At 51.4% G+C, this 24,378-nt stretch overlaps 1 protein-coding gene and 1 long non-coding RNA gene across 3 annotated transcripts in view; both read right to left on the bottom strand.

Moving 5' to 3' along the window:
* The window catches only part of LOC100681832 (zinc finger protein 514-like), a 49,134-nt gene extending 29,816 nt beyond the window's left edge, over positions 1–19,318 (bottom strand). Inside the window, 4 exon segments of the mRNA XM_029070703.2 lie at positions 4,284–4,422; positions 7,895–8,373; positions 18,263–18,363; positions 19,235–19,318. Coding sequence (XP_028926536.1) covers positions 4,284–4,422; positions 7,895–8,308 — 553 coding nt within the window. The 5' untranslated portion in view covers positions 8,309–8,373; positions 18,263–18,363; positions 19,235–19,318.
* Positions 19,319–19,325: 7 nt separating this feature from the next.
* LOC120638552 lies at positions 19,326–23,004 on the bottom strand. 2 transcript variants are annotated; one of them, XR_005660257.1, is made up of 3 exons: positions 22,872–23,003; positions 20,130–20,324; positions 19,326–19,440 (listed from the first exon to the last, which is right to left on the bottom strand). It is a non-coding gene; the product is annotated as an uncharacterized LOC120638552 (long non-coding RNA). The 2 variants fall into 2 exon arrangements; XR_005660258.1 differs by lacking the exon at positions 19,326–19,440 and adding an exon at positions 19,447–19,507 and having other exon boundaries at positions 22,872–23,004.
* Between the last annotated feature and the right edge of the window lie 1,374 nt (positions 23,005–24,378).

Below are 24,378 nucleotides of genomic sequence, written 5' to 3'. Positions count from 1 at the left end.
TTCTCTCAAGAGCCACCCCCTCCTCTTGTGCTTCTGATCCCATTCCCTCACCTTACAAAAACTCTCACCCCTTCCCTCCTTAACTTACATCTTCAACGCTCACTCTGCAATGGCCTTTTCCCCCTCTACCTTAAAACATGCCCAGGCCTCCCCTATCCTAAAAAAATACTCCCTTGACTCCACAGCCCCCTCCAGTTATCGCCCTATCTCCCTCCTTCCCTTCCTTTCCAAACTCCTAGAACGAGTTGTCTACACTCGCTGCCTCAAATTCTTCAAATACATTTCTCTCCTGGACCCCCTCCAATCTGTCTTCCATCCCCTCCACTCCCCCTAAACTGCCCTCTCAAAAGTCACCGATGACTTCCTTCTTGCCAAATCCAATGGCTCCTAGTCTATTCTAATCCTCTTCGATCTCTCAGCTGCCTTCGACACTGTCGACTTTCCCCTTCTCCTTAACACGTTATCCAACCTCAGCTTCACAGACTCTGTCTGCTCCCTGTTTTCCTCTTATCTTTCTGGCCGTTCATTCTCGGTCTCCTTCGCAGGCTCCTCCTCCCCTTCCCATCCTCTAACTGTAGGGGTTCCTCAAGGGTCAGGTCTTGGTCCCCTTCTGTTCTCCATCTATAGTCACTCCTTGGTGAACTCATTCGCTCCCGCGGCTTCAACTATCATCTCGACGCAGATGGTATCTGAATCTACATCTCCTCCCGTTCTCTCTTCCTTCCTCCAGAGGCTCATATCTCCTCTTGCCTTCAGGAAGTTTCCACCTGGATGTCCGCACACCACCTAAAACTCAACATGTCCAAGACTGAGCTCCTTATTTCCCTCCCAAACCCTGTCCTCTCCCGTCACTGTGGATGGCACTACCATCCTTCCCATCTCACAAGCCTGCAACCTCGATGTCATCCTTGACTCTGCTCTCTCACTGTCCCAAGGTGACTCTGGGGTACCGACCATCTCAAGGTCAAATGCTATCTCGTGACCTCCTGAGCCAGCAAGCGGAACTCAGAAGTGAGGGTGGGATACCGTCCCCACAACCAAAACTGCCAGATTGACAGCCCAAGCTGGGAATTCAGAAGGTGTCCCTAACACCTGTGCCAATCGAATTAGGTATGGAGGAGGGGGGAGGGCAGAGATGGATAAACTGAGGCAGGAAGCTGGAATGACCTAGGAGTGCAGGTGATAAATCCCTGCAACCTCTAACATTCTGGGCGGAGGATAGAGACTTGCAGCAGTCAGCTGCAGGTCGCCTCCGTCCAGAGCATGAGAAACCCACTCTTCCTGCACCAAGGGTGGAGCCACGGGATGGGTGAGCGTCCCGTCCCGTTGAAGGCTCGTGGGGCTGGAAGCCAGGGGCTCACCACGGGTACATAACGTATAAGTGGATTTAACGCCTAAGTGGATTCCTCCCGAGAGGGACGTGCACATGGTGGGAGCTAGCTGCCTCAACACGTGTGGGCAAACCACAAGTCAACTCTGCGTGGATGGGATCCGAGTGTTCTGCCATGCGCGTGTAACATACAAGTATATTTCTCCCGTTAGGGAAGGTCTAATACCACCGAATAATCATATTCCTTCCGAAAGGGAAGTTCAATTGGTTGTGTCTAAATAATCAAATAATTCAATTTGCCTCATGGAATAAATTTTGTACAAACCTCAGGCTTTCCGTCCCCCATTTCCCTCTCTCTCTCTCCGTGCCCATTTCGAATGAACCCGGGTGACGGGTGACACTCATTCACCCAACACATCCAATCCGTCACCAAAACCTACCAGTCTCACCTTCACAACATCACCAAGATCCGCCCATTCCCCTCCATCCACATGGCTACCTTGTTGGTACAGTCTCTCATCCTATCCCGACTGGATGATCAGCCTCCTCTCTGATCTCCCATGCTCCTGTCTCTCCTCGCTTGAGTCTATACTTCACTCTGCTGCCTGGATTATCTTTCTACAGAAACGCTGTGGGCACGTCATGCCCCTCCTCAGAATTCTCCAGTGGTTGCGTAGCAACCTTCATAGGAAGCAAAAAGTCCTCACTCTTGGCTTCAGAGCTTTCCATCACCTGGTCCCCTCCTACCTCACCTCCCTTTTCTCCTTCTCCAGCCCAGCCCACACACTCTGTTCCTCTGCCGCCGCCAACCTCCTCACTGGGCCTCATTCTCACCTGTCCCACCGGTGACCCCTGCCCACGTCCTACCTCTGGCCTGGTTTGCCCTCCCTCCTCACATCCACCAAACTAGCTTACTTGCCCCCTTCAAAGCCCTACTAAAAGCTCAACTCCCCTATGAGGCCTGCCCAGACTGAGCCCCCCTTTTCCTCTGCTCCTCGTCCGCTCCCCATCGTCCCGACTCCCTCCCTCTGCTCTACCCCATCCCCATAGCACTTGTGCATATATATACATATTATTCTATTTATTTTATTAATGTGTATATATAATTCTATTTATATTCTATTGATGCCATCTACTTGTTTGGTTTTGTCGTCTGTCTCCCCTCTTCTAGACTGTGAGCCCGTTGCTGGGTAGGGATTGTCTCTATCTGTTGCTGAATTGTACTTTCCAAGCACTTACTAGTAATAATAATAACAATGATAATGATGGCATTTGTTAAGCGCTTACTATGTGCCAGGCACTGTTCTAAGTGCTGGGCAGGATACAAGGTAATCGGGTTGTCCCACATGGAGCTGACGGTCCCAATTCCCATTTTACAGATGAGGTAACTGAGGCCCAGAGAAATTACGTGACTTGCCCAAAGTGACACAGCTGACAGGCGGCAGAGCCGGGATCAGAACTCATGACCTCTGACTCCCAAGCTCGTGCTCGTTCCACTGAGCCACGCTTAGTACAGTGCTCTGCACCCAGTGAGCATTCAATAAGTATGACTGAACGAATGAATGTAATCCCTGAGTGAGCTGTCTACACCCCGTCTCAAATTCCTCTCCTCCAACTCTCTCCTTGACCCTCCCCAATCTGGCTTCCAACCCCTTCAGTCCCCAGAAACCGCCCTCTCGAAGGCCACCCATGATCTCCTTCTCGCCAAACCCAATGGCCTCTACTCCATCCCTATCCTGCATGCCGACAACCCCTTCTCCTGCAAATATCATTTGGGCACACTTGGCTTCGATGACACTGTCCTCTCCTGGACTAAAACCCGTCCCTTCTGACTCCCAGGCCTGAGTTCTATCCATTACCCCATGCTGCTTCTCTTGTACTCTCCCAAGCACTTAGCACAGTGCTTGGCTCACAGTAAATGCTCGATAAATTTGCCTGACTGAATGAATGTTTGGAAGCTGATGGTGATGAGTTTCTGTGATGCGGAGGTGGATGGGCAACCACGGGAGGTTCTCGAAGAGTGGGGAAACATGGACTGAACTGTTTTGTAGAAAAATGATCCAGGCGCCAGAGTGAAATATGGGATGTAGTGAGGAGAGACAGGAGGTCGACACCGTAATCAAGGTACCTGGATTAACGTGGTAGTAGTTTGGATGGAGAGGAAAGGGTGAATTTTAACGATGCCTTGAAGGTTCAAGTGACAGGATTGGGTGACAGACTGAATATACGGATGGAATGAGAGAGATGAGTCGAAGACAACCAAGGTTGTGGGCTCGTACGATACGGAGGTTAGTGGTATCGCCTACAGTATTGGGAGAGAGATGGGGAGGACAGAATTGAGTGGGAAGATAAAGAATTAGGTTCGGGAGATATTTAGCTTCAGCTGTTGGAAGGACATCCAGGTTGAGACGTCCAGAAGGCAGAAGGAAGTAAGATATGGCAGGGGAGGAGTTAGGATAGAGTACAGGCCATCAGATCTGGCAAGAAGAAAGTCATCCGTTACCTTCGAGAGGGATGTTTCTGTGGAGTAAAAGGGGTGGAAGCCAGATTGGAGGGGATCGAGGAGAGAACTGGAGGAAAGGGGACAGTGGGTGTCAACAACTCACTCATGGAGTTGGGAGAGACCCGGTGGGAGGGCAATGGGACGATAACCGGAGGGAGCCTTGGGGTTGAGGGAAGGTTGGAGAGACACAAGCGCATTTGAGACCAGTGTGGAAGAAGCCATTGGCAAGTGAAGAGTTGAGGGAACTGAGGAACCAAAAAGGGAAATGAGTTGCCCAGAGTCACAAGGTAAGTAAGTGGAGGAGCCAGGCTGAGAATGCAGGGATGGAGGTGGGGGGCTGGCTCCGGGTGAGGGAGGAAGCAGAGGTCACCTTCCAGCCGTGGCGGTGAGTCTCACGCTGGTCACAGAGGCGGAGTGGAACCACGGGCTGGAGGGAGTTGAACTCTTTACCTTTTCGTGGGAAGTTGACCCGAGGAGATGGGAACGACTCTAGTGCCCCTCCTGGAAACACCGTGTCCTCCAAGACCACTTGCTGTTCGAGCACCCGGGCCTCCATCTGGGGAAATTCGACACACAGGCAAAGACGGTGCTGGGACGGAGGGAGAAATTCTCAGGCGTCAAAGCTAAGGCTTCTGAGCTGCCACCCAGCCCGATTCTCAAATTTAATTCTTTGGCATATAAAAGATTCTCTTTATTGATCTGCAGCTCGCCCCACTGTGGTGGAGGGTGTTGAGTTTTCCTCCCTGGCAGCCGCTACACACCCAAGGAGAGCCAGCAAACAGGGTTTTCACTGCTCTTCGGGACTTTGTTTTCCCTCTTCTCTCCCCCCTCGACCAAAATAAAGTCTCCTCTCCACCTGCCCAAGCCCCCATCCCACTCCTTCCTTGCAGTCCCCATCCTTCCCCTCTCCCCAGGACCTGGATGTCATAAAACCAAGGACAAGGACACATTAATCTACCCAACCACACACCCCTTTTATCCCTTCTCCATATCTCTATCAGTATTCCAGACCCAAGAAATGAAAGCAGGTGGCCTAGTATATAGAGCAGAGGCCTGGGAGCCAGAGGACCTGGGTTCGAATCCCAGCTGCCACTTTCCTGCTGCGTGACCTTGGGCAAGTCACTTGACTTCTGTGTGCCTTGGTCTCTTCACCTATAAAAATTGGAATTCGATACTTGTTCTCCTTACTCCTTGTACTGGCAGCCCCACGTGGGACGGGGATTGGGTCAGCTCTCGTATCTACCCCATCTTGACCCACACAGTGAGTGCATAATAAATAGCATAAAGGAAAAAAAGGACACTTCCATTGATCCTTTGGCCAACGGATACAGCAGGATCTTTGAGAAGCAACGTGGCCCGACGGAAAGTGCCCGGGCCCGGAACTCAGAGAACCTCCGTTCTAATCTCAACTCTGCCCCTGTGCTGTGTGACCTCGGACAGGTCACTCAACGTCTCTGAGCCGCAGTAGGCTTGGTCTGTTAAATGGGAATTCAAACCCTGTTGTCCCTCCCCCTTGGGCTGTGAGCCCCATGTGGGACAGTAGCTGCCTCCAGCCTGACTTGTACCTACCCCAGTGCTTAGTACAGTGTTTGGCACGTAGTAAGGGCTGAACAAATACCACAGTTCTGATCCACGGTGGCTGCTGGTGCTGCCCGGCTCTAGGCCTTTTGGCCGCCCCCACCTTACTCAACTTGGCTGGACACCTGTTGTTCCTCTGCAACATTTCCGGGATCTGTCCTTTCCTCTCTGTCCGAACCAAGGCCAAACTGGTCTCTCCATCCAGTGGCATTTGCTAAACACCTTACTATGTGCCGAGCACTGTTCTAAGTGCTGGAATAGAACCAAAATAGGTTGGGCACAGCAGTCCCTGTCCCCTGATCTCCTGGGCTAAGTTAGAGAGAGAAGAGGTATCTATTCCCATTCTTGCAGATGAAACACCTGAGGCTCAGAGAAGTCAAGTGGCTAGTCTAAGGTCACACAGCAGGTAAGTGGCAAGCAGGCAGCATTAGAACTCAAGCCCACTGAGTCCCACACCTGAGCTCTTTCAGGTATGGGAAGGCCACACGGCTTCTTTAAGCAGCTGAGGTATGGAGAAACAGCAAGGCTTAGCGGAAAGAACACGGGCCTGGGAGTCAGAGGATCTGAGTTCCAACCCCGGCTCTGCCAACTGGTTGCTGTGTGACCCTGGGCAAGTCTCTTCACTTCTCGGTGCCTCGGTTACCTCATGTGAAAAAATGGGGATTGAGGCCGTAAGCCCCAGGTGTGACATGGACTGCGTCCAGCCTGATTTCCTCGTACCCACCCCAGTGCTTAGTACAGTGGCCGGCTCTAGTACACTGGCATTTAAGCGGGTTGGGCGCGGGCCCCGTCCCTCGTGGCGCTCACACTCTCAATCCCCATTTGACAGATGAGGTAACTGAGGTGCAGAGAAATGAAGTGACTCGCCCCAGGTCACACAGCGGACAAGCGGCAGACCCAGGATTAGAACTCGGGACTCCCAGGCCCGCGCTCTATCCACCACGCCCTGCCGCTTCTTCTCACGTACCAGTCACCTGGCTAAGTGCTGAAGGAGATACAGGATACTCCGCCTAGACACAGTTCCTGTCTCACAGAGGGCTCCCAGTTTCAACCCCCATTTTACAGGTGAGGTAACTGAATCACGGACAAGTTAGGGTCCTCGGCCAAGGTCATGCAACTCACAAGCAGCGGAGGTGGAATCAGAACCCAGCTCCCATGCTCCTTCCATTACGCCACGCCTGATTAACTTGTATCTACCTCAGGGCTTGACACGGAGTAAGCGCTTAATAGAAGAATAATAACGCAACCCATCAGGAATTAAATGGATCTGAAGGGGACTAAGAGCTCTCACTAGGGCAGTACGTTATAACGGAGTTGCTACATACTTCCTGCCCATGAGGAACTTAGAGTCGAGAGGGGACAAAAGACATTGATATAAATCCATTTCGGATTTGTTCCCGGTAACCGCTCAGCACCGTGGTACGAGCTGGGAAGGACACGAGCTAATCAGGTCGGACGCAGGTCCACGTCCCACGCGGGGCTGGCGGTGTTAAATTCCGGAGAGGTTAAGCGACTTGCCCACAGTCACACAACAGACGGGTGGCAAAGCCGGGGGAAGAACCCACGTCCCTCTGATGCCAAGGCTCTATTCACTAAGCCACGTTCCTTCTCTTCTGGACGGAAATGTTGGGGGGCTGAGGGCGGGGATGACTAAAACGTGCAAATCTCAGGGCCGGGGGGGATGCAGAAAGGAGTGGGAGAAAAGGAAACGAAGGCTTAGTCAAGAGAGGCCTCTTGGAGGAGATGCTGATGGTTTAACACGCTGTCTGAGCATTTCCTCCGACTGATAAGGGATTTTCCATCCGCCTCCCCAGCTAGACTGTACACTCCTTGTGGTCGGGGATCACTTCTGCTACTCTACTCTCTCTGCGGCTTAGTTTAATGCTTTGTGCGGAGTTGGAGCTCCATAAATACTGTAAACCTGTCCCATGGCCCCACTTATCATGGTTTTAATGACCTGGATCATATAAGACTGAAGCCTGTAAGCTCTGGAATTAAAAAAAATGTCACCAGCTGTTCTGTCTCCGCACACGTACAGAAAAGCACTTTTTTTCTCAAAACCTGAAACTATACATATTTTAATCTAGAGGGATTTGCTGAGTGTTTACTATGCGCCAGACAGCATACTAAGAACTGGGGTAGACACAAGTTAAAGGGGTGGGACCCGGTCCACATCCCCTGTAGGGCTCACACTTCTCATCCCCCATCTCATCTCTGGAAAAGACACAGAGAAGTGAAGTGTCTTGCCCAAGGTCACACAGCAGATAAGCGGCGGAGACAAGATCGGAACCAGATTCCTTCTGACTTCCAGGCCCGGGGCTCTATCCGATAGGCAAAACTGCTTCTCCTAACTTTCTGAATTTTGGCTTCAAAATTCAGAAAAATGGCCCTTAGGCCGTGTCAGATTGCTGGCATCACGTATCCCTCAGGCAAGGCATTCCCATACACAGAAGTCTCATAAAACACAGATCTAAGTGATGTACCTTTTTGATCTTCTGATTTGTCGTCATCAGGTAGATTGGAGCCTGGTCCGGGTGCCCGATCTGCGATAGAAAATATTCATGTTCTTGGCGTTGTCTTATAAGGAATTTCTGAAATTCCAACACTCGGCAAGAATAATCTCCTGGTAATCTCCGACACAGCGACGTTCGTCTGCGAAGGCTAAGGTTGTTTCGCTGCATAAAGCGACTTATCCAGCCTCTACTGGCTTTAAACTCCGTTTCGGCGATGTTCTGTTCTCTGGCAATTTCCCGGGCCTTCATTTTCAGCATTTCGTGTGACACGGTGCATCCGCTCTTCCTTAATTCAGTCACGTATTCCAAAATCTTGTTGTCAATCTCAGGGTATTTTCCACTTTTTGGACCACGGAAAGCCCGGCAGGTGGTTTTGGCGCTCATCAGCTGCTCCTTTTGTTTCCACCAATATCTCACTTGCTTGGGATCGACAGAAAATTCTCGTGCTGCTGCCCGGACCCCATTTTTTTCAGAAAAAGAGACAACGCGCAGTTTAAAGTGTGCGGTGTAATTATTGTATTTACCCATGTCAGGGTCAAACGGTCACTTGTTTTACCAATATTTCTTCTTTAAATCTGCAACTCTCTTTACTAGCTCAAACGGCTCCCTCTGTCCCCGTCAGGTCAGACCGAACAAGTGGACAGCTTGGTGACTCGAACAACCATACGGACAGACAAGGACTATCTCGGCCCAGATTTGGGTTCATTCTTTCACCTGCTGAGACGCTGAGGGAGAGTGGAGGGAATGCTGAACATACAAAAAATACAAAGTAAATATCAGTGCTCCAGACCACTCAGAGACCTCCGATCCTTTGACCCCATCCACTTTGCTCATGTCATCCTGCCCCCTGTAGCCTTCATTCCGTACAGCCTTTCCCCGATGACCAAATGGGCGCTTTCAGTGCCACCTTCTTTCCTAAAACTCATCTCGCTCGTTCTCCTATCCCCGCATCGATCTCTTCCCACTAACCCATGGCCTGCTTCCTCATTCTTGGGGATTGCTGGCGGGAATTCTAAAGATCAGGTCAACTTCATCTACAGGTTTATCCCAAAAACTCTTAACCCTGTCCAGCAAAAATTATTTCTCTATCCTTACTGACACCCGTGCCCGTTGCCCTCACCGGTTAACTCCCTCCTCAAATCTCCTGTCTCCCCTTCTCTTGCATCGCTTGCCCCTGATGACCCGGCCACCTGCTTTATTGACAAAAATCTAAACTACCAGAATGATCTCCCTCCTCCTGCCCCTTCTTCAACTCTCCCAACTTTCCCAGCAGTACCTCAAGAGATCTCCTGCCTTCTCTAAAAATCCACCCCATCCACCCGCTCATCCTACCCCATCGCTTCACACCTTATCAAAACACTCACCTCCCATCTTCTCACTCGCCTCCCACCTTCTTCCCTCTTTACCCGCCATCTTCAACTGTTGGCTCTCCATCTTCCCCACTGTTTTCCAACACATCTATAACACCCCCTTCCTAAAAAACATCCGCCCGCTGACCCCACGGCTCCCTCCGGCTATCGCCCCATCTCCCTCCTACCGTTCCTCTCCAAACACCCTGAGCAAGTTGTTTAAACCCACTGCCCCAAGCTCCTCTCCTCCGTTTTTCTCCTCGTTCCCCTACGGCCTGGCTTCCGTCTCCTCCACGTCACGGAAACCATCCTCTCGAAAAGTCCCAGATGTCCTCCCACTAATCCAGGCACTTATCCTATCCTACTTTGAGTACCGTATCGGCCTCCTTGCTGCTGACCTCCCTCCCCACACCAGTCCATACTTCACTCTGCGGCCTAGAATGTTTTTCTAAGGAAATGTTCGAGCCGTATTTCCCCCCTCCTCAAGAACCTCCAGTGGTTGCCCATCCGCTTCCACATCAAACAAAACTCCTTACCGTTGGCTTTAGAGCACTTAATCTCTTCACCCCCTCCCACTTCACCTTGCTACTTTTCTACTGAAACCCAGTCGCCACGCTTTGTTCCTCTAACGCCAATGGATTCACTGTACCTCTATCTCGTCTCTCTTGCCACCGACATCTCGCCCACGCCCCGCCTCCGGCCTGGAACGCCCTTCTTCTTATCCGACAATTACCCTCGCTTTCAAAACCTTATTAAAGGTACATCTCCTCCAAGAAGCCTTCCCTGACTAACCCCTAGTTTCCTCCTCTGCCCTTTCCTTCTGTCACCCTGACTCGCTCGCTTTCTTTATCCTCGCTCGTGGCCCCACAGCACCAACTTATGTATTCGTAATTTTATTTATTTACACGTCTGTCTCCTCCTCTAGTCCGTAAAGCTTGTTTTGGGCAGGGAATGTATCTCTTATATTGTTACGTTGTGCTCTCCCAAGTGCTTAGTAAAGTATTCTGCACACGCTAAGCGCTCAAGAAATATAATTGACTGATCAACTCAATGTAGTGTTGGGAAGAGGCAATTTTTTGCACTCAGTTGGATCAAGCTTTGCCAGGCGAAGAGGACAGACCTAGGAGTCAGAGGATCTGGGTTCTAATCCTGGCTCGGCCACATACCTGCTGTGTGACCGTGGGCAAGTCACATCACTTCTCTGTGCCTCAATTACCACATCTGCAAAATGGGGATTCAATACCTACTCTCACTCCTAGACTGTGAGCCCAGTGTGGGATTGGGATACCGTGTATCTACCCTAGTACAATCTTTATTACATAGTAAGCACTTAGACCCAGTTATAATTTATTAGTAAGGAAGGTGGAAGTTAGAGGCTGCATCTTAAACAATAACCACCATCGTGTCTAAGCAGAAAAGAGATAGTTATCTGATACAAACATGACCATTCAGTTCCTCCTAAAAGATGGAGGTGGATTGATTGTCGACTCAGGTGGAGTTTACGGACCAAAAACCCGATTGCAGTGGGCCAAGATTATTTTTGCTCGGGGGCGAGTGAAGGCAGTAGTTTCCCCACAACCAGTTCAACTCCTCCCTACTCTTACCTGAGAGATGTGAACTCTCCTGATCTTCTACCGCCTTATTAAAAGCACATCTCCAAGAGGCCTTCCCCGACTAGGCCCTCATTTCCTCTTCTCCCACTCCCTTCTGCATTGGCCTTCCACTTGGATTTGTACCCTTTATTCCCCTCGCCCTGAGCCCCATAGCACTTACGTACCTATCCAGAATGTATTTATTTATATTAATGTCTGTCTCCCCCTCCGGACTGTAAACTCTCTGTGGGCAGAGAACCTATCTACCGACTGCGTTGTACTGTACTCTCCCAAGCATTTAGTACACAGTAAGTGCCCAACAAATCCAGTGCTTAACAAACAGCTTCATTATTATTATTATTATTAGGGTACTTGTTAAGCATTTACTATGTGCCAAGCTCTGTTCTAAGCACTACGGTGAATGGAAGCTCATCAGGTTGGACCCAGTCCCTCTCCTTCATTCAGAGAGGCAGCGTGGCTGAGCGGAAGTAGCCCGGGCGTGGGAGTCGGAGGTCATGGGTTCTAATCCCGGCTCCGCCACTCATCAGCTGTGGGCCTTTGGGTAAGTTGCTTGATTTTTCTGGGCCTCAGTGACCTCATCTGTAAAACGGGGATGAAGACCGTGAACCCCATGGGGGACAACCTGATTACTCTGTATCTACCCTAGTAGTGCTCGGCCCATAGTAAGCGCTCAACAGACGCCATCACCATTATTATTCCATTGTGTTTCGTTCAATCATATTTACTGAGCGCTTACTGAGTGTGCACAGCACTGAATTAAGGGTTTGGGAGAGTACGATTCAACAACAGACATCTTACTTGCCTACTCCGAGCCTACAGTCTGGGAGCAGGGAGACAGACGTTAATATAAACAAGTAAATTAAAGATATGTACATAAATGCTGTGTGACTGGAAGGAAGAGCAATGGGAGCAAGTTGGGGCGATGCAGAAGGGAGTGGGAGGAGAGGAAAGGGGGGCTTAGTCAGGGAAGGCCTCTAGATGTGCTTTCAATAAGGCTTTGAAGAGGGGGAGAGTCACTGGCTGGCAGATTTGAGGAGGGAGGGCGTTCCAGGCCAGAGGCAGGACGTTGGCAAGGGGTCGGGAGACAGACAAGACTGACGCAAAGTGAGAAGGTTAGCACTAGAGGAGCGAAGTGTGTGGGCTGAGTTGTAGAAGGAGGGTAGCGAGGTGAGGTAAGAGGGGACAAGGTGATTGAGTGCTTTGAAACCAATGGTGAGGAGGTTTTGTTTGATGAGCAGGTAGCCACTGGAGTTTTCTGAGGAGTGGGAAGCCATGTTCCACATATTTTTGTAAAAAAATGATCTGGGCAAGGGAGTGAGGTATGGACTGGAGTGAGGAGAGACAGGAGGCAGGGAGATAAGCAAGGAGGCTGATGTGGTAATCCAGGCGAGATTGGGTAAGCGATTGCATTAACACGATAGCAGTGTGGATGGAGAGGAAAGGGTGATGTGGCGAAGGTAGGGCAGACGGGATTTAGCGATGGATCGAATATGTGGGTTGCACGAACGACAGGTGTCAAAGAGCGCGCCGAAGCTGAGGGTTTGTGAGAGAGGAAGGATGGCGGGGCTGTCGATAGTGACAGGAAAGTTGGGGTGGAGGACAGGGTTTGGGTGGGAAGATAAGGAGTTCTGTTTTGAAGACGTTGAGCTTGAGGTGATGGGAGGACATCCAAGCAGAGACATTACGAGGGCAAGAGGAGATGCAAGACTGCAGAGAGGGAGAGAGATCAGGGCTGGAGATGGAGATTTGGGGATCGTCCGCACAGAGGTGGTAGTCGAAGCTGTGGGAGCGAATGAGATCTACAAGGGGTTGGGGAGGCTCACATGCTTAACCCTGTTTTATAGGTAACCGAGGCCCAGAAAAGTTAAGTGACTTGCCCAAGAACACACCGTAGACATGCCGTAATCAGAGCCCATGACCTCCCGACTCCCAGGCCTGTGCTCTATCCACTAAGCGATGCTACGATTGATTGAGAGAGTCAATAACTGCAGAGAAACACTGGAGCATGTTTAAAGGAAGAGCATAATCGGAGGGTTAAAGTGCAACCACCACAGAAAGGAAAGGAAGGAGAGAGGCGGCAGGTTTTTCTAAAGAGGGTGAGAGAGGATTGGGTCGGTGGCAAAAATAGCGGGGACGAAGGGAGAGAGCAGGCAGGAGGTGTCTTCCGAAGAAAAGCGATGAGAAATGTGGCTGCTTGGGAGACCTGGGTTCTAATCCTAAGGCATGTCACCATTTCTATGTGCCTCAGTGTTCTCACCTGTAAAAGAGAGATTTGGTGCTTGTTCTCCCTCTCCCTCGGACTGTGGGGTTTGAGAGGTACGGGACCTGGGTCTCATCCAAGTGCATTATACCCATCCTGAGAGTTAATAAAGCGCTCAGCTCATGGTAAAGTGCTTAACAAATGCTATTTCGATCGCTATTATTCAGTGTACATATCTGTACCGTGCATATCTGCCATTTATTTCTAATAATGTTGGTCTCCCCCCGTAGACCGTAAGCCTGTTGTGGGCAGGGAACGTGTCTCTATTCTCCGCACTGGGGTGGTTACAGGGTAACTGGGTTGGACCCAGTCCTGTCCCACACAGGGTTCACACTCTTGATCCCCCTTTTACAGATGAGGGAACTGAGGCCCAGAGAAGTGACTCGCCCAAGCTCACACACCAGACAAGTGGTAGAGTCGGAAGTAGACTTGTTGACGCCCAGGCCCACACTCTATCCACTAGGCCACAAATAAATATAACTCACCAACCGACACTGCCTAAGGGGCAGAAGTTAATCGGGGAAGGCTTCACCGAGGAGATGCCATTTCAGAGGGGGCTGGAAAACGGGGTGCAGCGTGGCCTGGGTTTTACTCCCGGCTCTGCCACTGGCCTGCCGTGTGACCTTAGCCAAGTCATTTATCTCAGACTAAGGTTCCTCACTGCACAAATGGGGAAGGTACCTGTTCTGCCTCTCTATTAGACTGCAGATTCCGTATGGGACAAAGACTGTGTCCAACCTAATTACCTCCTATGCCTGCCTCATAGTAAGTGCTTAACATTTACCATCATTAGGGAGCGGAAGGCGGAGGAAACAGTAAGCGCTTACTGTGTGCCAGTCACTGTACTAAACCCTCGGGTGGAGACAAGCAGATCGGGTTGGACAGTCCCTGTTCATCAGAGTCTCCAGCCTCCTTTGACAGATGAGGTAACTGAGGGCCAGAGAATTGAAGTGACTTGCCCAAGGCGAGTGAGGGAGTGGTAGAGCTGGGATTAAAATCCGTGACCTTCGGACTCCCGGGCCCATGCTCGATCCATTAGACCGTGCCACTCCTCAGCCAGAGCCTGAGAATCAGTGTAATTTACTGAGTGCTTACTGTGAAGAAGCAGCATCAAGAGGAAGTGTGGCCTAGTGGACAGAGCTCGGGCCTGGGAGTCAGATGGTCCTGGGTTCTAATTCCAGCTCTGCCGCTTGTCTGGTGTGTGACCCTGGGCATGTCCCTTCACTTCTCTGGGCCTCAGTTACCTCATCTGTAAAATGGGGATCCAGACTATGAGTCCCATGTGGGGCAGGGAACGTTTCTAACTCAATTTTCTTGTATCCACCCCAGTGCTTAGTACAGAGCCTAGAAAGGGTAAGCACTTTAAAAATACTGGAATTATTGTTATTATTACTGTGGAGACTACCAAGTTGGTAGACCTGCTCCTCGCCCATAAGGAGCTTACAGTTTAAAGGGGAAGCAGGGTATTAATAGAAATAATTTACAATATACCATATAGGACAAAGACTGTGTCCAACCTAATTATCTCCTACGCCTGCCTCAGAGTAAGTGCTTACCTTACGTTCCTCAGTTCTATAGGGCTGAAGGTGGGGCAAATATCTAATCCATTGTATTTATCGATCATATTTACCAAGTGCTAACCGTGCGCAGAACATTCTCCCCAGTGGAGGACAATACGACAGAGTTGGTAGACAGGTTTCCTCCCACAACAAGATTAGAGTCCCATCGGGGAGACCGACATCAAGATGAGAAAATTACGGATATGTACCCGAGTGCTGCAGGGATGGAGGGATAGCTACAGGGAGCAAATCCAAGTGCAAGGAGGACACAGAAGGGAGTGGAGGAAAAGGAAAAGCGGGCTTAGTCAGGAAGGTTTCCTGGAGGAGGTGGGCCTTCGATAAGGCTCTGAGGTTGGGGAGAGTAATCATCTGTCGACGAAGCCCGAGGGTGTTCCAGGCCAAGAGGAGGGCGCGTGCGAGAGGTCAGCGGCAAGACAGTGAGATCGAGGGACGGTGAGCAGGCTCACAACAAAGGAGCAAGGCTGTAGTAGGAGAGCAGTGAGGCGAGGTAGGAAGGGGGAAAGGTGACGGAGTGTTTTAAAACCAACGGTATGGACTTTCCGTTCGATGCGGAGGTGGATTGGCAACTATGGGAGGCTTCCTGGAGGATTGGGGAAACGTGGACTGAACGTTTCCGCAGACCGCTACACTGGGTAGCGGTGAAGTACGGACTGGAGTGGGGAGAGATAGGGAGGTCAGCAAGGAGGCTGATATGCACAGTAAGCGCTTAAATATTTCAAAAAAATTGGCTTCCTCGAGGCCCTTCGCTGTACTGACCAGATATCTTTCATAAAAAAGAAAAAACAGTTTTAGTCCATGTCTCTCTGCTCAAGATCCTCCAGTGCTCGCTCGTCCAGCTTCATATTAGACAGAAACTCCTTTCCGTGGGTTTTAACGCATTCGATCAGCTTCCGCCATCCTACAGCTCTGTCTATACCCATCGCTCTTTTAACGCCAACTTACTCAATCCCATCATTCGTTGGTTCATCCATCCATCCATCCATCCATCCATCCATCCATCCATCCATCCATCCATCCATCCATCCATCCATCCATCCATCTCGCCACCAACCACTTGCCCACAGTCTCCCTCCGATCTGGAAGTCTCTTCCCTGCCATGTGATCTGACCCCAAACCCATTCACTTCACTCCTCTAATTCTGCACCTTGATCCTGTCTGTCTCGTTGCCGAGCCGTAGTCACATCCTGCCTCTGGCCCGGCATGCCCTCCACCTTCATATCCGACAGATCGTCGCTCTCCCCACTCTCCAAGTCTTATTAAAAGCCTCTCTCTTCCAAGGGGTCTTCTTCCACTAAACCCTCATTTCCTCTTCTCCCACCGCCTTCTGCAGAGCCCCTGCTTTGGAAATTTCACCCTTTTTTCACCCCACAGCACTTACGTACGTATGTGTAATGCATTTATATACGGCATTCCCTTTAGACCATTCGCTCTTTTCGGTGAAGTCCTTATTACAAACCGAGCACTGTGCTGAACAGTGGTGTAGGTAAAAGATAATTAGGGTGGACACAGTCCCTGTCCCACATGGTGCTCACGGCTTTAATCCACATTTCTCAGAGGAGGTAAGGGAGGCACAGGGAAGTTAAGTGACTTGTCCAAGGTCACACAGCAGGAACTCAGTACCTGTGAACACGGGTACACTTCAGGTAAGTGGTGGAGCCGGTACTAAAACCCAGTCCTCTGAGTCCCAAGCCTGTAGTCTATTCACTAGATCACGCTGCCTCTCCTCATAAGCAGGGAACATGTCTACCCACTCTTAAACTGTACTCTCCCAAGCATTTAGTATCCCGTTAAGTAGAGTAAGCCCTCAATGGTTACCTTAAAAAAACAAAAAACAAAAACACCCCCCTCCAACGCCAATCCACACTCTGTACCTCGACCTTGTCTATCTCACTACTGAACCCACATCTACCTTCGGGCCTGCGACTCCCTCCCCTTCCATATCTGGCATTTCCCCGCTCTCCCCACTTCCTAAAAAATACACAATTTTTTTTTAAATCGCACCTCCTCCGGGAGGCCTTCCCTGATTGAGCCCTTTACTTCTCCTGTCGCCCTCTCCTCCGTGATGCCGACAGACTTTTACGCCTTGATGCTCACTTCAGCCTCCCAATACCCGTGCAAGTATTCTTATTCTCTTTTCCCCCATCCCTAATCTATTTTAATGCCTGGCTTCCTCCCCCCGTAAACCGAGGGCTCCTTGTGAGCAGGTTCTGCATCCACCAACCCCGCTGTACTGGACTTCCCAAGCAGTTAGCATGATGCTCTGCATATGGTAAGTGCTCACTAAATACTACTGATTGAATGAAACAAAGAACGAGGGCAATTCTTTTTCCATGGCATTTGGTAAGCACTTGCTACGTGCCCACAGGCTGATCAGGTTGGATGCTGTCCACCTCTCCCATGGGGCTCACCCTCTTAATCCCCATTTTCCAGATGAAGGAACTGAGGCCCGGAAAGGTGACGGGTCCAAGGCCGAAGAGCGGACAGGAGGCAGAGCTGGGATTGGAACCCAGGCCTCTGCCTCCCAGGCCCAGGCTTCAGCCCCCGCAACACACTGTTCCTCGGACTTCTGGATGCCACATTTGATTTCTAGAGTGATTCCACCAATGCCATATTCAACATAATTTCATCAACAGCATTGATTGGATGCTTAGTCCGTGCGGGACACTCAACTCGGAGCTTGGGAGAGTCCAGGGGAGTTGGAGACTCGCTTCGCTTGTGTCCTTACAACATCCCTGGAGGACATGCAAAGGCACGGATCCCTCCTCCTCCACATCTGCCCGACCACCACTCTCCCCACCTTCAGGGTTTTATTGAATCGCATCTCTCCTCCAAGAGGTCCGCCCACACTGAGTCCTCATTTCTCTCGCCTTCTCACCCCACTGCATCCCCTAGAGATCCATAATTTATTTATATCGCCTGGCTCCACCCTAGACAGTAAGCTCCCTATGGGCAGGGAATGGATCTACACACTCTATTGTACTGTACTGTCCCAAACGCAGTAAGTACTCAATACTAACCATTAATTGCTATTACTCCCATTTTAGAGATGAGCAGTGTGGATGAGGAGGAAGAGCACAGATCTGGGAGTCAGAGTACCCAGCTTCTAATCCCGGCTCCGCCACCTGTCTGCTGTGTGACCTTGGGCAGGTTACGACTTCTCTGAGCCTCAGTTATCTCATCTGTAAAACGGTGTGAGACTCACGCGGCCAGGTAGGAGGAAGAAACGTCATTAGACAAACCAAAAAACTCAACTGAAAATGTGAAAGGAAGGCCCACCCACTGGACAGTGGTGCTGCCTGGCTGGGCCCCACGTGTCGTGAGGCTTTCCTCCCATCCTACCGTCATCGCTCCTCCAGTCACAAAATCGGTCAATCAGCGGTATCTACTAAGCCTTCACTGAATGCAGAACGCTTCACTGAGCACTTAGGAAAATACCGTACAACAGAGTCAGTAGATGAGTCCCCTGCCCACAGAGGGACTTCGAATCCTGCTGCCCGTGTGCATGCATGTCTTGGAAATTGTTTTAGAGTCTTTACCATTCCGTCTCGCCTCGCGTTCCCCGTCTTCGGTCCCTATGCCGCATCTGGCTCCGGATGGGCCGCGTCTGATTGCCGCTTGTGAATTGTTTTCTATGACTCTGCACAAAGATCAGTCAATTGACAGTATCTATTGAGTGCTGAGGAGTACTGAAGCAGCATGGCCCAAGCCCAGGGTGTCGCTCTGGGTCAGAAATGGCCCACCGGCCTAAGACAAGACAAGGTAGGAAGGAGATGAGGCGATAACTGGAGGGGGCTGTGGAGTCAGGGTAGATTTATTTGGATAGAGGAGATATGTACATGTTTGAAGGCAGTAGAGAAAAAGCCACAGGAGAGAGAACAGTTGAAGATGGCAGTCAGGGAGGGGAAGGAGGGAAAGGCCAAGGGCTTTGTCTTGTTGAGGTCTGAAGGGATGGGGGTCCCTTCATGCGGAGATAGAGGGGGTGCATTTTGAAAGGAGGCGGAAGCTGTAGAGACACTGCTGGGAAAGATGGGAGAATTGAAGTGGAAGGAGGAGGGAGGGACTGGAGAGAAGCAGGGGAGATTTAAGGGAGATCACATTTGATGGTTTCAATTTTTTCAATAGAGTATGTTCCTGGGTCATTAGGGGCAAGAGATGGTGAGGCGGAGGGGGAGTTGCGGGGAGAGAAGCGGGTGTTTAATGAGGGAATGGAATGTCTGGAACAACTGGCAATGGAAATGGGAATAGTTGTCTGGAAGGATGGAAAAATATTTTTACCGGACAGAGAAGACGGCGGAACTAAAGCACGCAAGAAGGAACTAGAGGTGGATGAGGTTGGTGCGGGATCTGGCTTTCTGTGGCTTCTGCACAGGAGAGAAGGAAGTGGATTGCAGAGGCAATCCAGGCTGTGGGTTATGGTGGGGTGTGGAAGCAAGTGAGTTGAGTTCAGTAGCAAGGGTGGTGTCGAGGGCGACAATCTGGGGGAAGATCGATTGGATATGGAGACTAACCTTAGTACGACGAGCTGAGAAAACTGGATGGGGTCAAAAGATCGGAGGTCTCCGGTGGGGAACGGGCCAGACTGGCAGAGAGCGGCTGTGTGGGAGAGAACGCGGGCAAGGAGGTTGTGTTCGGACAGAGGGATTTCAGAGTCAGCACGAGGACCGGAGACGATGAGATCGAGCGTGTGTCCCACTTGGTGAGTGGGCGAGCCGGGCTGGAACGGGAGGTCATTGGCGTTGATGAGTGATAGAAAACAGGCAATGGAAGGGTCGTCGGGATCACTTATGGGGAACATGAAGTCCCCGAGGAATGGAGAGAGAAGGAATGTGAGAAAGGGATCAAAATATTTCCAAGAGTTGAAGGGGGTCCCTGCGGGGCGGCAGGTTACTTGACTAGTAGCCAGAGCAGATGGTGGCGGGGAATGATCTCAGCTTCAGAAGAAGGGAAAGACAGAAATGGTGTGGACACCGGAGAGCAAGGAGGAGCCCGGGGAAGCGGGAGATGAGATTCCCCCTCCAGCAAGAGCCGCAGGGGAGACCCGTGTCATCTGAGGAGAGCCAGGTTTCAGCAAGGGGGACAAGGGGCAGTGACTGGGCCAAGGATGAAGAGAAGCTTTCCAATAATGGAGGAGCAATTCCATAGGCCACGCCTGGCCGATGGCTGAGGCCGGTGGGGCAGGGACAGGAAGATGGGGGCGGCATGAGAGGGAGTGGAAAGGGTTGGATGGGAGTGAGTTGGAGGGAGGCTGGAGGGATGGAGTGGGATAACACCGGGATGGGATAACAGGGATGGGGTGGGGATGGGAGGACGGGGAAGGGCGGATTGGAGAGAAAGAACTGAGGGACATGGTGCGGTTGAGGAAGTTTAAAGGGGTTGTGGGTGGTGATCGACGACGACAACTACCTGATCGTTGGTTACCGGTAAATTGCTGTTGGGTCCTCGAGAACGAAGAGGTGAGCGTTCAGGAGGAACCAGAGGGCTGGGTTGACGTGACAGCAGGCAGCTGTTGATGCCTCACAATGTGGGTCGGTGTCAGCCGGCCGCGCCCCTTCGGCGATCTCCGCATCTCAACTTGGATATCCTGCTGACGCCGCAAACCTGACATGGCCAAAAGAAATTCATCTTTCCAGCCAAACCCTGTCCCTCACCCGACTTGCCCTGTGACTGTAGGCTGCCACACCACCTTCCCCGGCTCACACTCCTCTCTCTCGGCCAATCCGCATATTCCATCTGTTCCTAAATCCCGTCCAAACCCACCACTACCACGTTATTCCAAGCCCTCATCCTGCCTTGTCTACTGCAGCACGGCTTCGGGGGAAGAGCCTGGGCTGGGGGGTTGGAGGTCGTGAGACCTAATCCCGCTTCTGCCACCAGTCAGCTATACGACGTTGGGCAAGTCGCTTCACTTCTCTGGGCCTCAGTTCCCTCATTTGTAAAACGGGGAGGAAGCCTGTGAGCCCCACTGGGACCCCCCCCCATTCCCTTGTGTCTATCTCAGTGGACAGAACAGTGCTTGGCACATAGTAAGCGCTTAAAAAACGCCACTATTATTGCACCAGCCTCCTTGCTGACTTCCCTACTTCCCATCACTCCCAACTCCGGGACCTACTTCACTCCGCTGCCCCGATCACCTTCCCCGTGAAACTGTTTAATCCCTGCTTCCCCTCTCCCTTCAGACTCTAAACTCATCATGGGCAGGGAACATGTCTGCCATCTCTGTTCTACTGAACTCTCCCCAATGTTCAGTACAGTGCTCTGCACGGTAATAACACTACTGCTGATGGTATTTGTGAAGCTCTTACTCTGTACCAAGCACCGTTCTAAGCCCCAGGGTGTAGAGGCCAGGTAATCGGGTTGTCGGAGGTGGGGCCCACCGTCTTCATCCCCATTTTAAAGATGAGGTCACTGAAGCCCAGAGAAGCGAAGCGACTCGGCCCAGCTCACGCAGCTGACAAGCGGCGGGGCCAGGATTCGAGGCCGTGCCTTCCGACGCCAGGACTGTGCTCTGTCCACGGGGCACTCAAGAATTTGAAAAATGAGTACTATAGATTGAAGAAGGTCCAGTGGATGCCCGCCCACCTTCACATTGAAGAGAAACTCCTTCCAACCCACTTGCCATGCCTCCACTGTCTCGTTGTGGGCAGGGGACATGTCTGTTTGGTGTCGGATCGGACTCCCCCGGGGACTCAGCACAGTGCTCCGCACAGAGTAAGTGCTCCATAAATCCCGTCCATCTCGGCGCTGATCCACCGCCCTCCGTTCTCCTCCAAGAGGCCTTCCCTGCCTAAGTCCCTCTTTCCTGTGGCTTAGTGGGAAGAGCCGGGACTTGGGAGTCGGAGGATGTAGGTTCTAATCCTGACTGCGCTCCTTATCTGCTGCATGACCCTGGGCAAGCCACTTTACTAGAGAAGCAACGTGGCTCAGTGGAAAGAGCCTGGCCTTGGGAGTCGGAGGTCACGGATTCTAATCCCGGCTCCGCCGCTTGTCAGCTGCGTGACCTTGGGCAAGTCACTTCACTTCTTTGGGCCTCAGTTACCTCATCTGTAAATTGGGGATGAAGACTGTGAGCCCCACATGGGACGACCTGATTACCTTGTATCTACCCCAGCGCTTAGAACAGTGCGTGGCACATAGTAAGTGCTTAACATATACCAACATTATTATTCTTATTCTCCGGGCCTCAGTTCCCTCATCTGGACCACGGGGATGAAGCCTGTGAGTCCCACGCAGGGTGACCCAATGACCTCGTATCTCCCCCAGCACTTAGAACAGTGCTTGGCACACAGTAAGCGCTTAACAGATACCAACATTATTATTATTCTCCGGGCCTCAGTTCCCTCATCTGGACCACGGGGATGAAGCCTGTGGGCCCATGAGGGACGACTCGATGACTGCGTATTCATTCATTCATTCGATCGTTTTTATTGAGCGCTTACTATGTGCAGAGCACTGTGCTACGCGCTTGGAATGTACAACTCGGTAACAGATAGGGACCATCCCTGCCCAATGACGGGCTCCTGGTTTAAACGGGGGAGACGGACAGCAGAGCAAAAGCGAACAAAAACTTAAAGAAAACAAAAAGATCTCCCCACATAGTAAGCGCTTAACAGACTAGTCAGCTGTGTGACTGTGGGCAGGTCACTTCATTTCTCTGGGCCTCAGTGACCTCATCTGGAAAATAGGGATGAAGACTGTGAGCCCCACGTGGCACAACCTGATGACCCTGTAACTCTCCCACACAGTAATAATAACGTTGGTATTTGTTAAGCGCTGACTATGTGCAGAGCACTGTTCTAAGCGCTTGGAATGTACAACTCGGCAACAGATAGAGACACTCCCTGCCCAATGACGGGTTCCCGGGCTAAATGGGGGAGACGGACAACAGGGCAAAACAAAACAAAAAGATCGCCCCCAGCGCTTAGAACAGTGCTTGGCACAAAGTAAGCCCTTAACAGATACCAACAATATTATTATTATTATTCTCCGGGCCTCAGTTCCTTCATCTGGAACAAGGGGATGAAGCCTGTGAGTCCCACGGGGGGCGATCCGGTGACTCGTACCTACCCCAGCGTTTAGCACAGAGTAAGCGCCGGGGAAGCACATCCTCCTCCCTCCCATCCCCTCGCCCCAGACCGGTCGATTTACCCAGACGTCTGCCTTCCCCTCCAGGCTGCAAGATCGCCGGAGGCCGGGAGCGTAAGCACAGCGGTCCGCCCAGGGTGCCGCACACCCAACACGGCTCCGCCGTTAGGCGGGGCCCCGGGCGGGTCAGAGGTCAGGGGTGAGGGGGCGGGCGGTGGCGGCGGCGACCGGAAGTGGCCCCTGACGGGCTCTTCTAGGCGGCCGGAGGCCTCGCCGACTCGGTGGTCGCTGAGGGGGAGGGACCAAGCCGGGCGGAGGACCAATGAGATCGCTCCCCGCCCTCCTCGCGCCCCTCCGTGGGAGCTCTGATTGGTCGGGAGGCCCGTCACTCTTCCTGGCCGTGGGGCGGAGCCGGAGAGAAGGAGCCTCCCGCCTGTCAGCCGCCATTGATCGTCCTGAGGACGGTGGCGTCTCTGAGGCGCGCGCTCTGCGCCGCACCCTGTTCTAAACGCTGGGGCAGACAACGTCAGCAGGTTGGCCCACGTGGGGCTCACGGTCTCCATCCCCATTTCCCAGATGAGGGAAATGAGGCCCAGAGAATAATAATAATAATAATGGTATTTGTTAAGCACTTACTATGTGCCAAACACTGTTCTAATGTTGGTATTTGTTAAGCGCTTACTACGTGCCGAGCACTGTTCTAAGCGCTGGGGGAGATACAGGGTAATCAGGTTGTCCCACATGAGGCTCACAGTTAATCCCCATTTTACAGATGAGGTAACTGAGGCACAGAGAAGTTAAGTGACTTGCCCACAGTCACACAGCTGACAAGCAGCAGAGCCGGGAGTCGAACTCATGACCTCTGACTCCGAAGCCCAGGCTCTTTCCTCTGAGCCACGCTGCTTCTAAGCGCTGGGGGAGATAAAAAATCATCAGGTTTTGGGGCCTTACAGTCTCAATCTCCATTTTCTAGATGAGAACTGAGGCCTAAATAATAATAATAATAATAATAATGATGGTATTTGTTAAGCGCTTACTCTGTGCCAAACACTGTTCTAAACACTGGGCTACATACGAGGTCATCAGGTTGGCCCACGAGGGGCTCACGGTCTTCATCCCCATTTTCCAGATAAAGGAACTGAGACCCAGACAATAATAATAATGATAATGATGATGGTATTTCTTAAGTGCTTACTATGTGACAAACACTTCTAAGTGCAGGGGTGGATACAAGGTAATCAGTTTGTCCCACGTGGGGCTCACGGTCTCAATCCCCGTTTTCCAGATGAAGGAACTGTGGCCCAGAAAATAATAATAATGATGATGGCATTTGTTAAGCGCCTACTAGGTGCCAAACACTGTTCTAAATGCTGGGGGAGATACAAGGTCAACAGGTTGTCCCGTGTGGGGCTCACGGTCGCAATCCCCATTTGACAGATGAGGGAACTGAGGCACAGAGAATAATAATAATAATGATAAGAATGGTATTTGTTAAGCCCCTACTATGTGCCAAACACTGTGCCAAACTTTGTGCAAAGCACTGTTCTAAGCTCTGGGGGAGATACAAGGT

This window comes from Ornithorhynchus anatinus, chromosome 8 (assembly GCF_004115215.2).
Source record: "Ornithorhynchus anatinus isolate Pmale09 chromosome 8, mOrnAna1.pri.v4, whole genome shotgun sequence".
Lineage (NCBI taxonomy): Eukaryota > Metazoa > Chordata > Mammalia > Monotremata > Ornithorhynchidae > Ornithorhynchus > Ornithorhynchus anatinus.
Note: the sequence above shows the minus strand (reverse complement) of the source record. Positions and strands in the feature narration are given on the sequence as shown.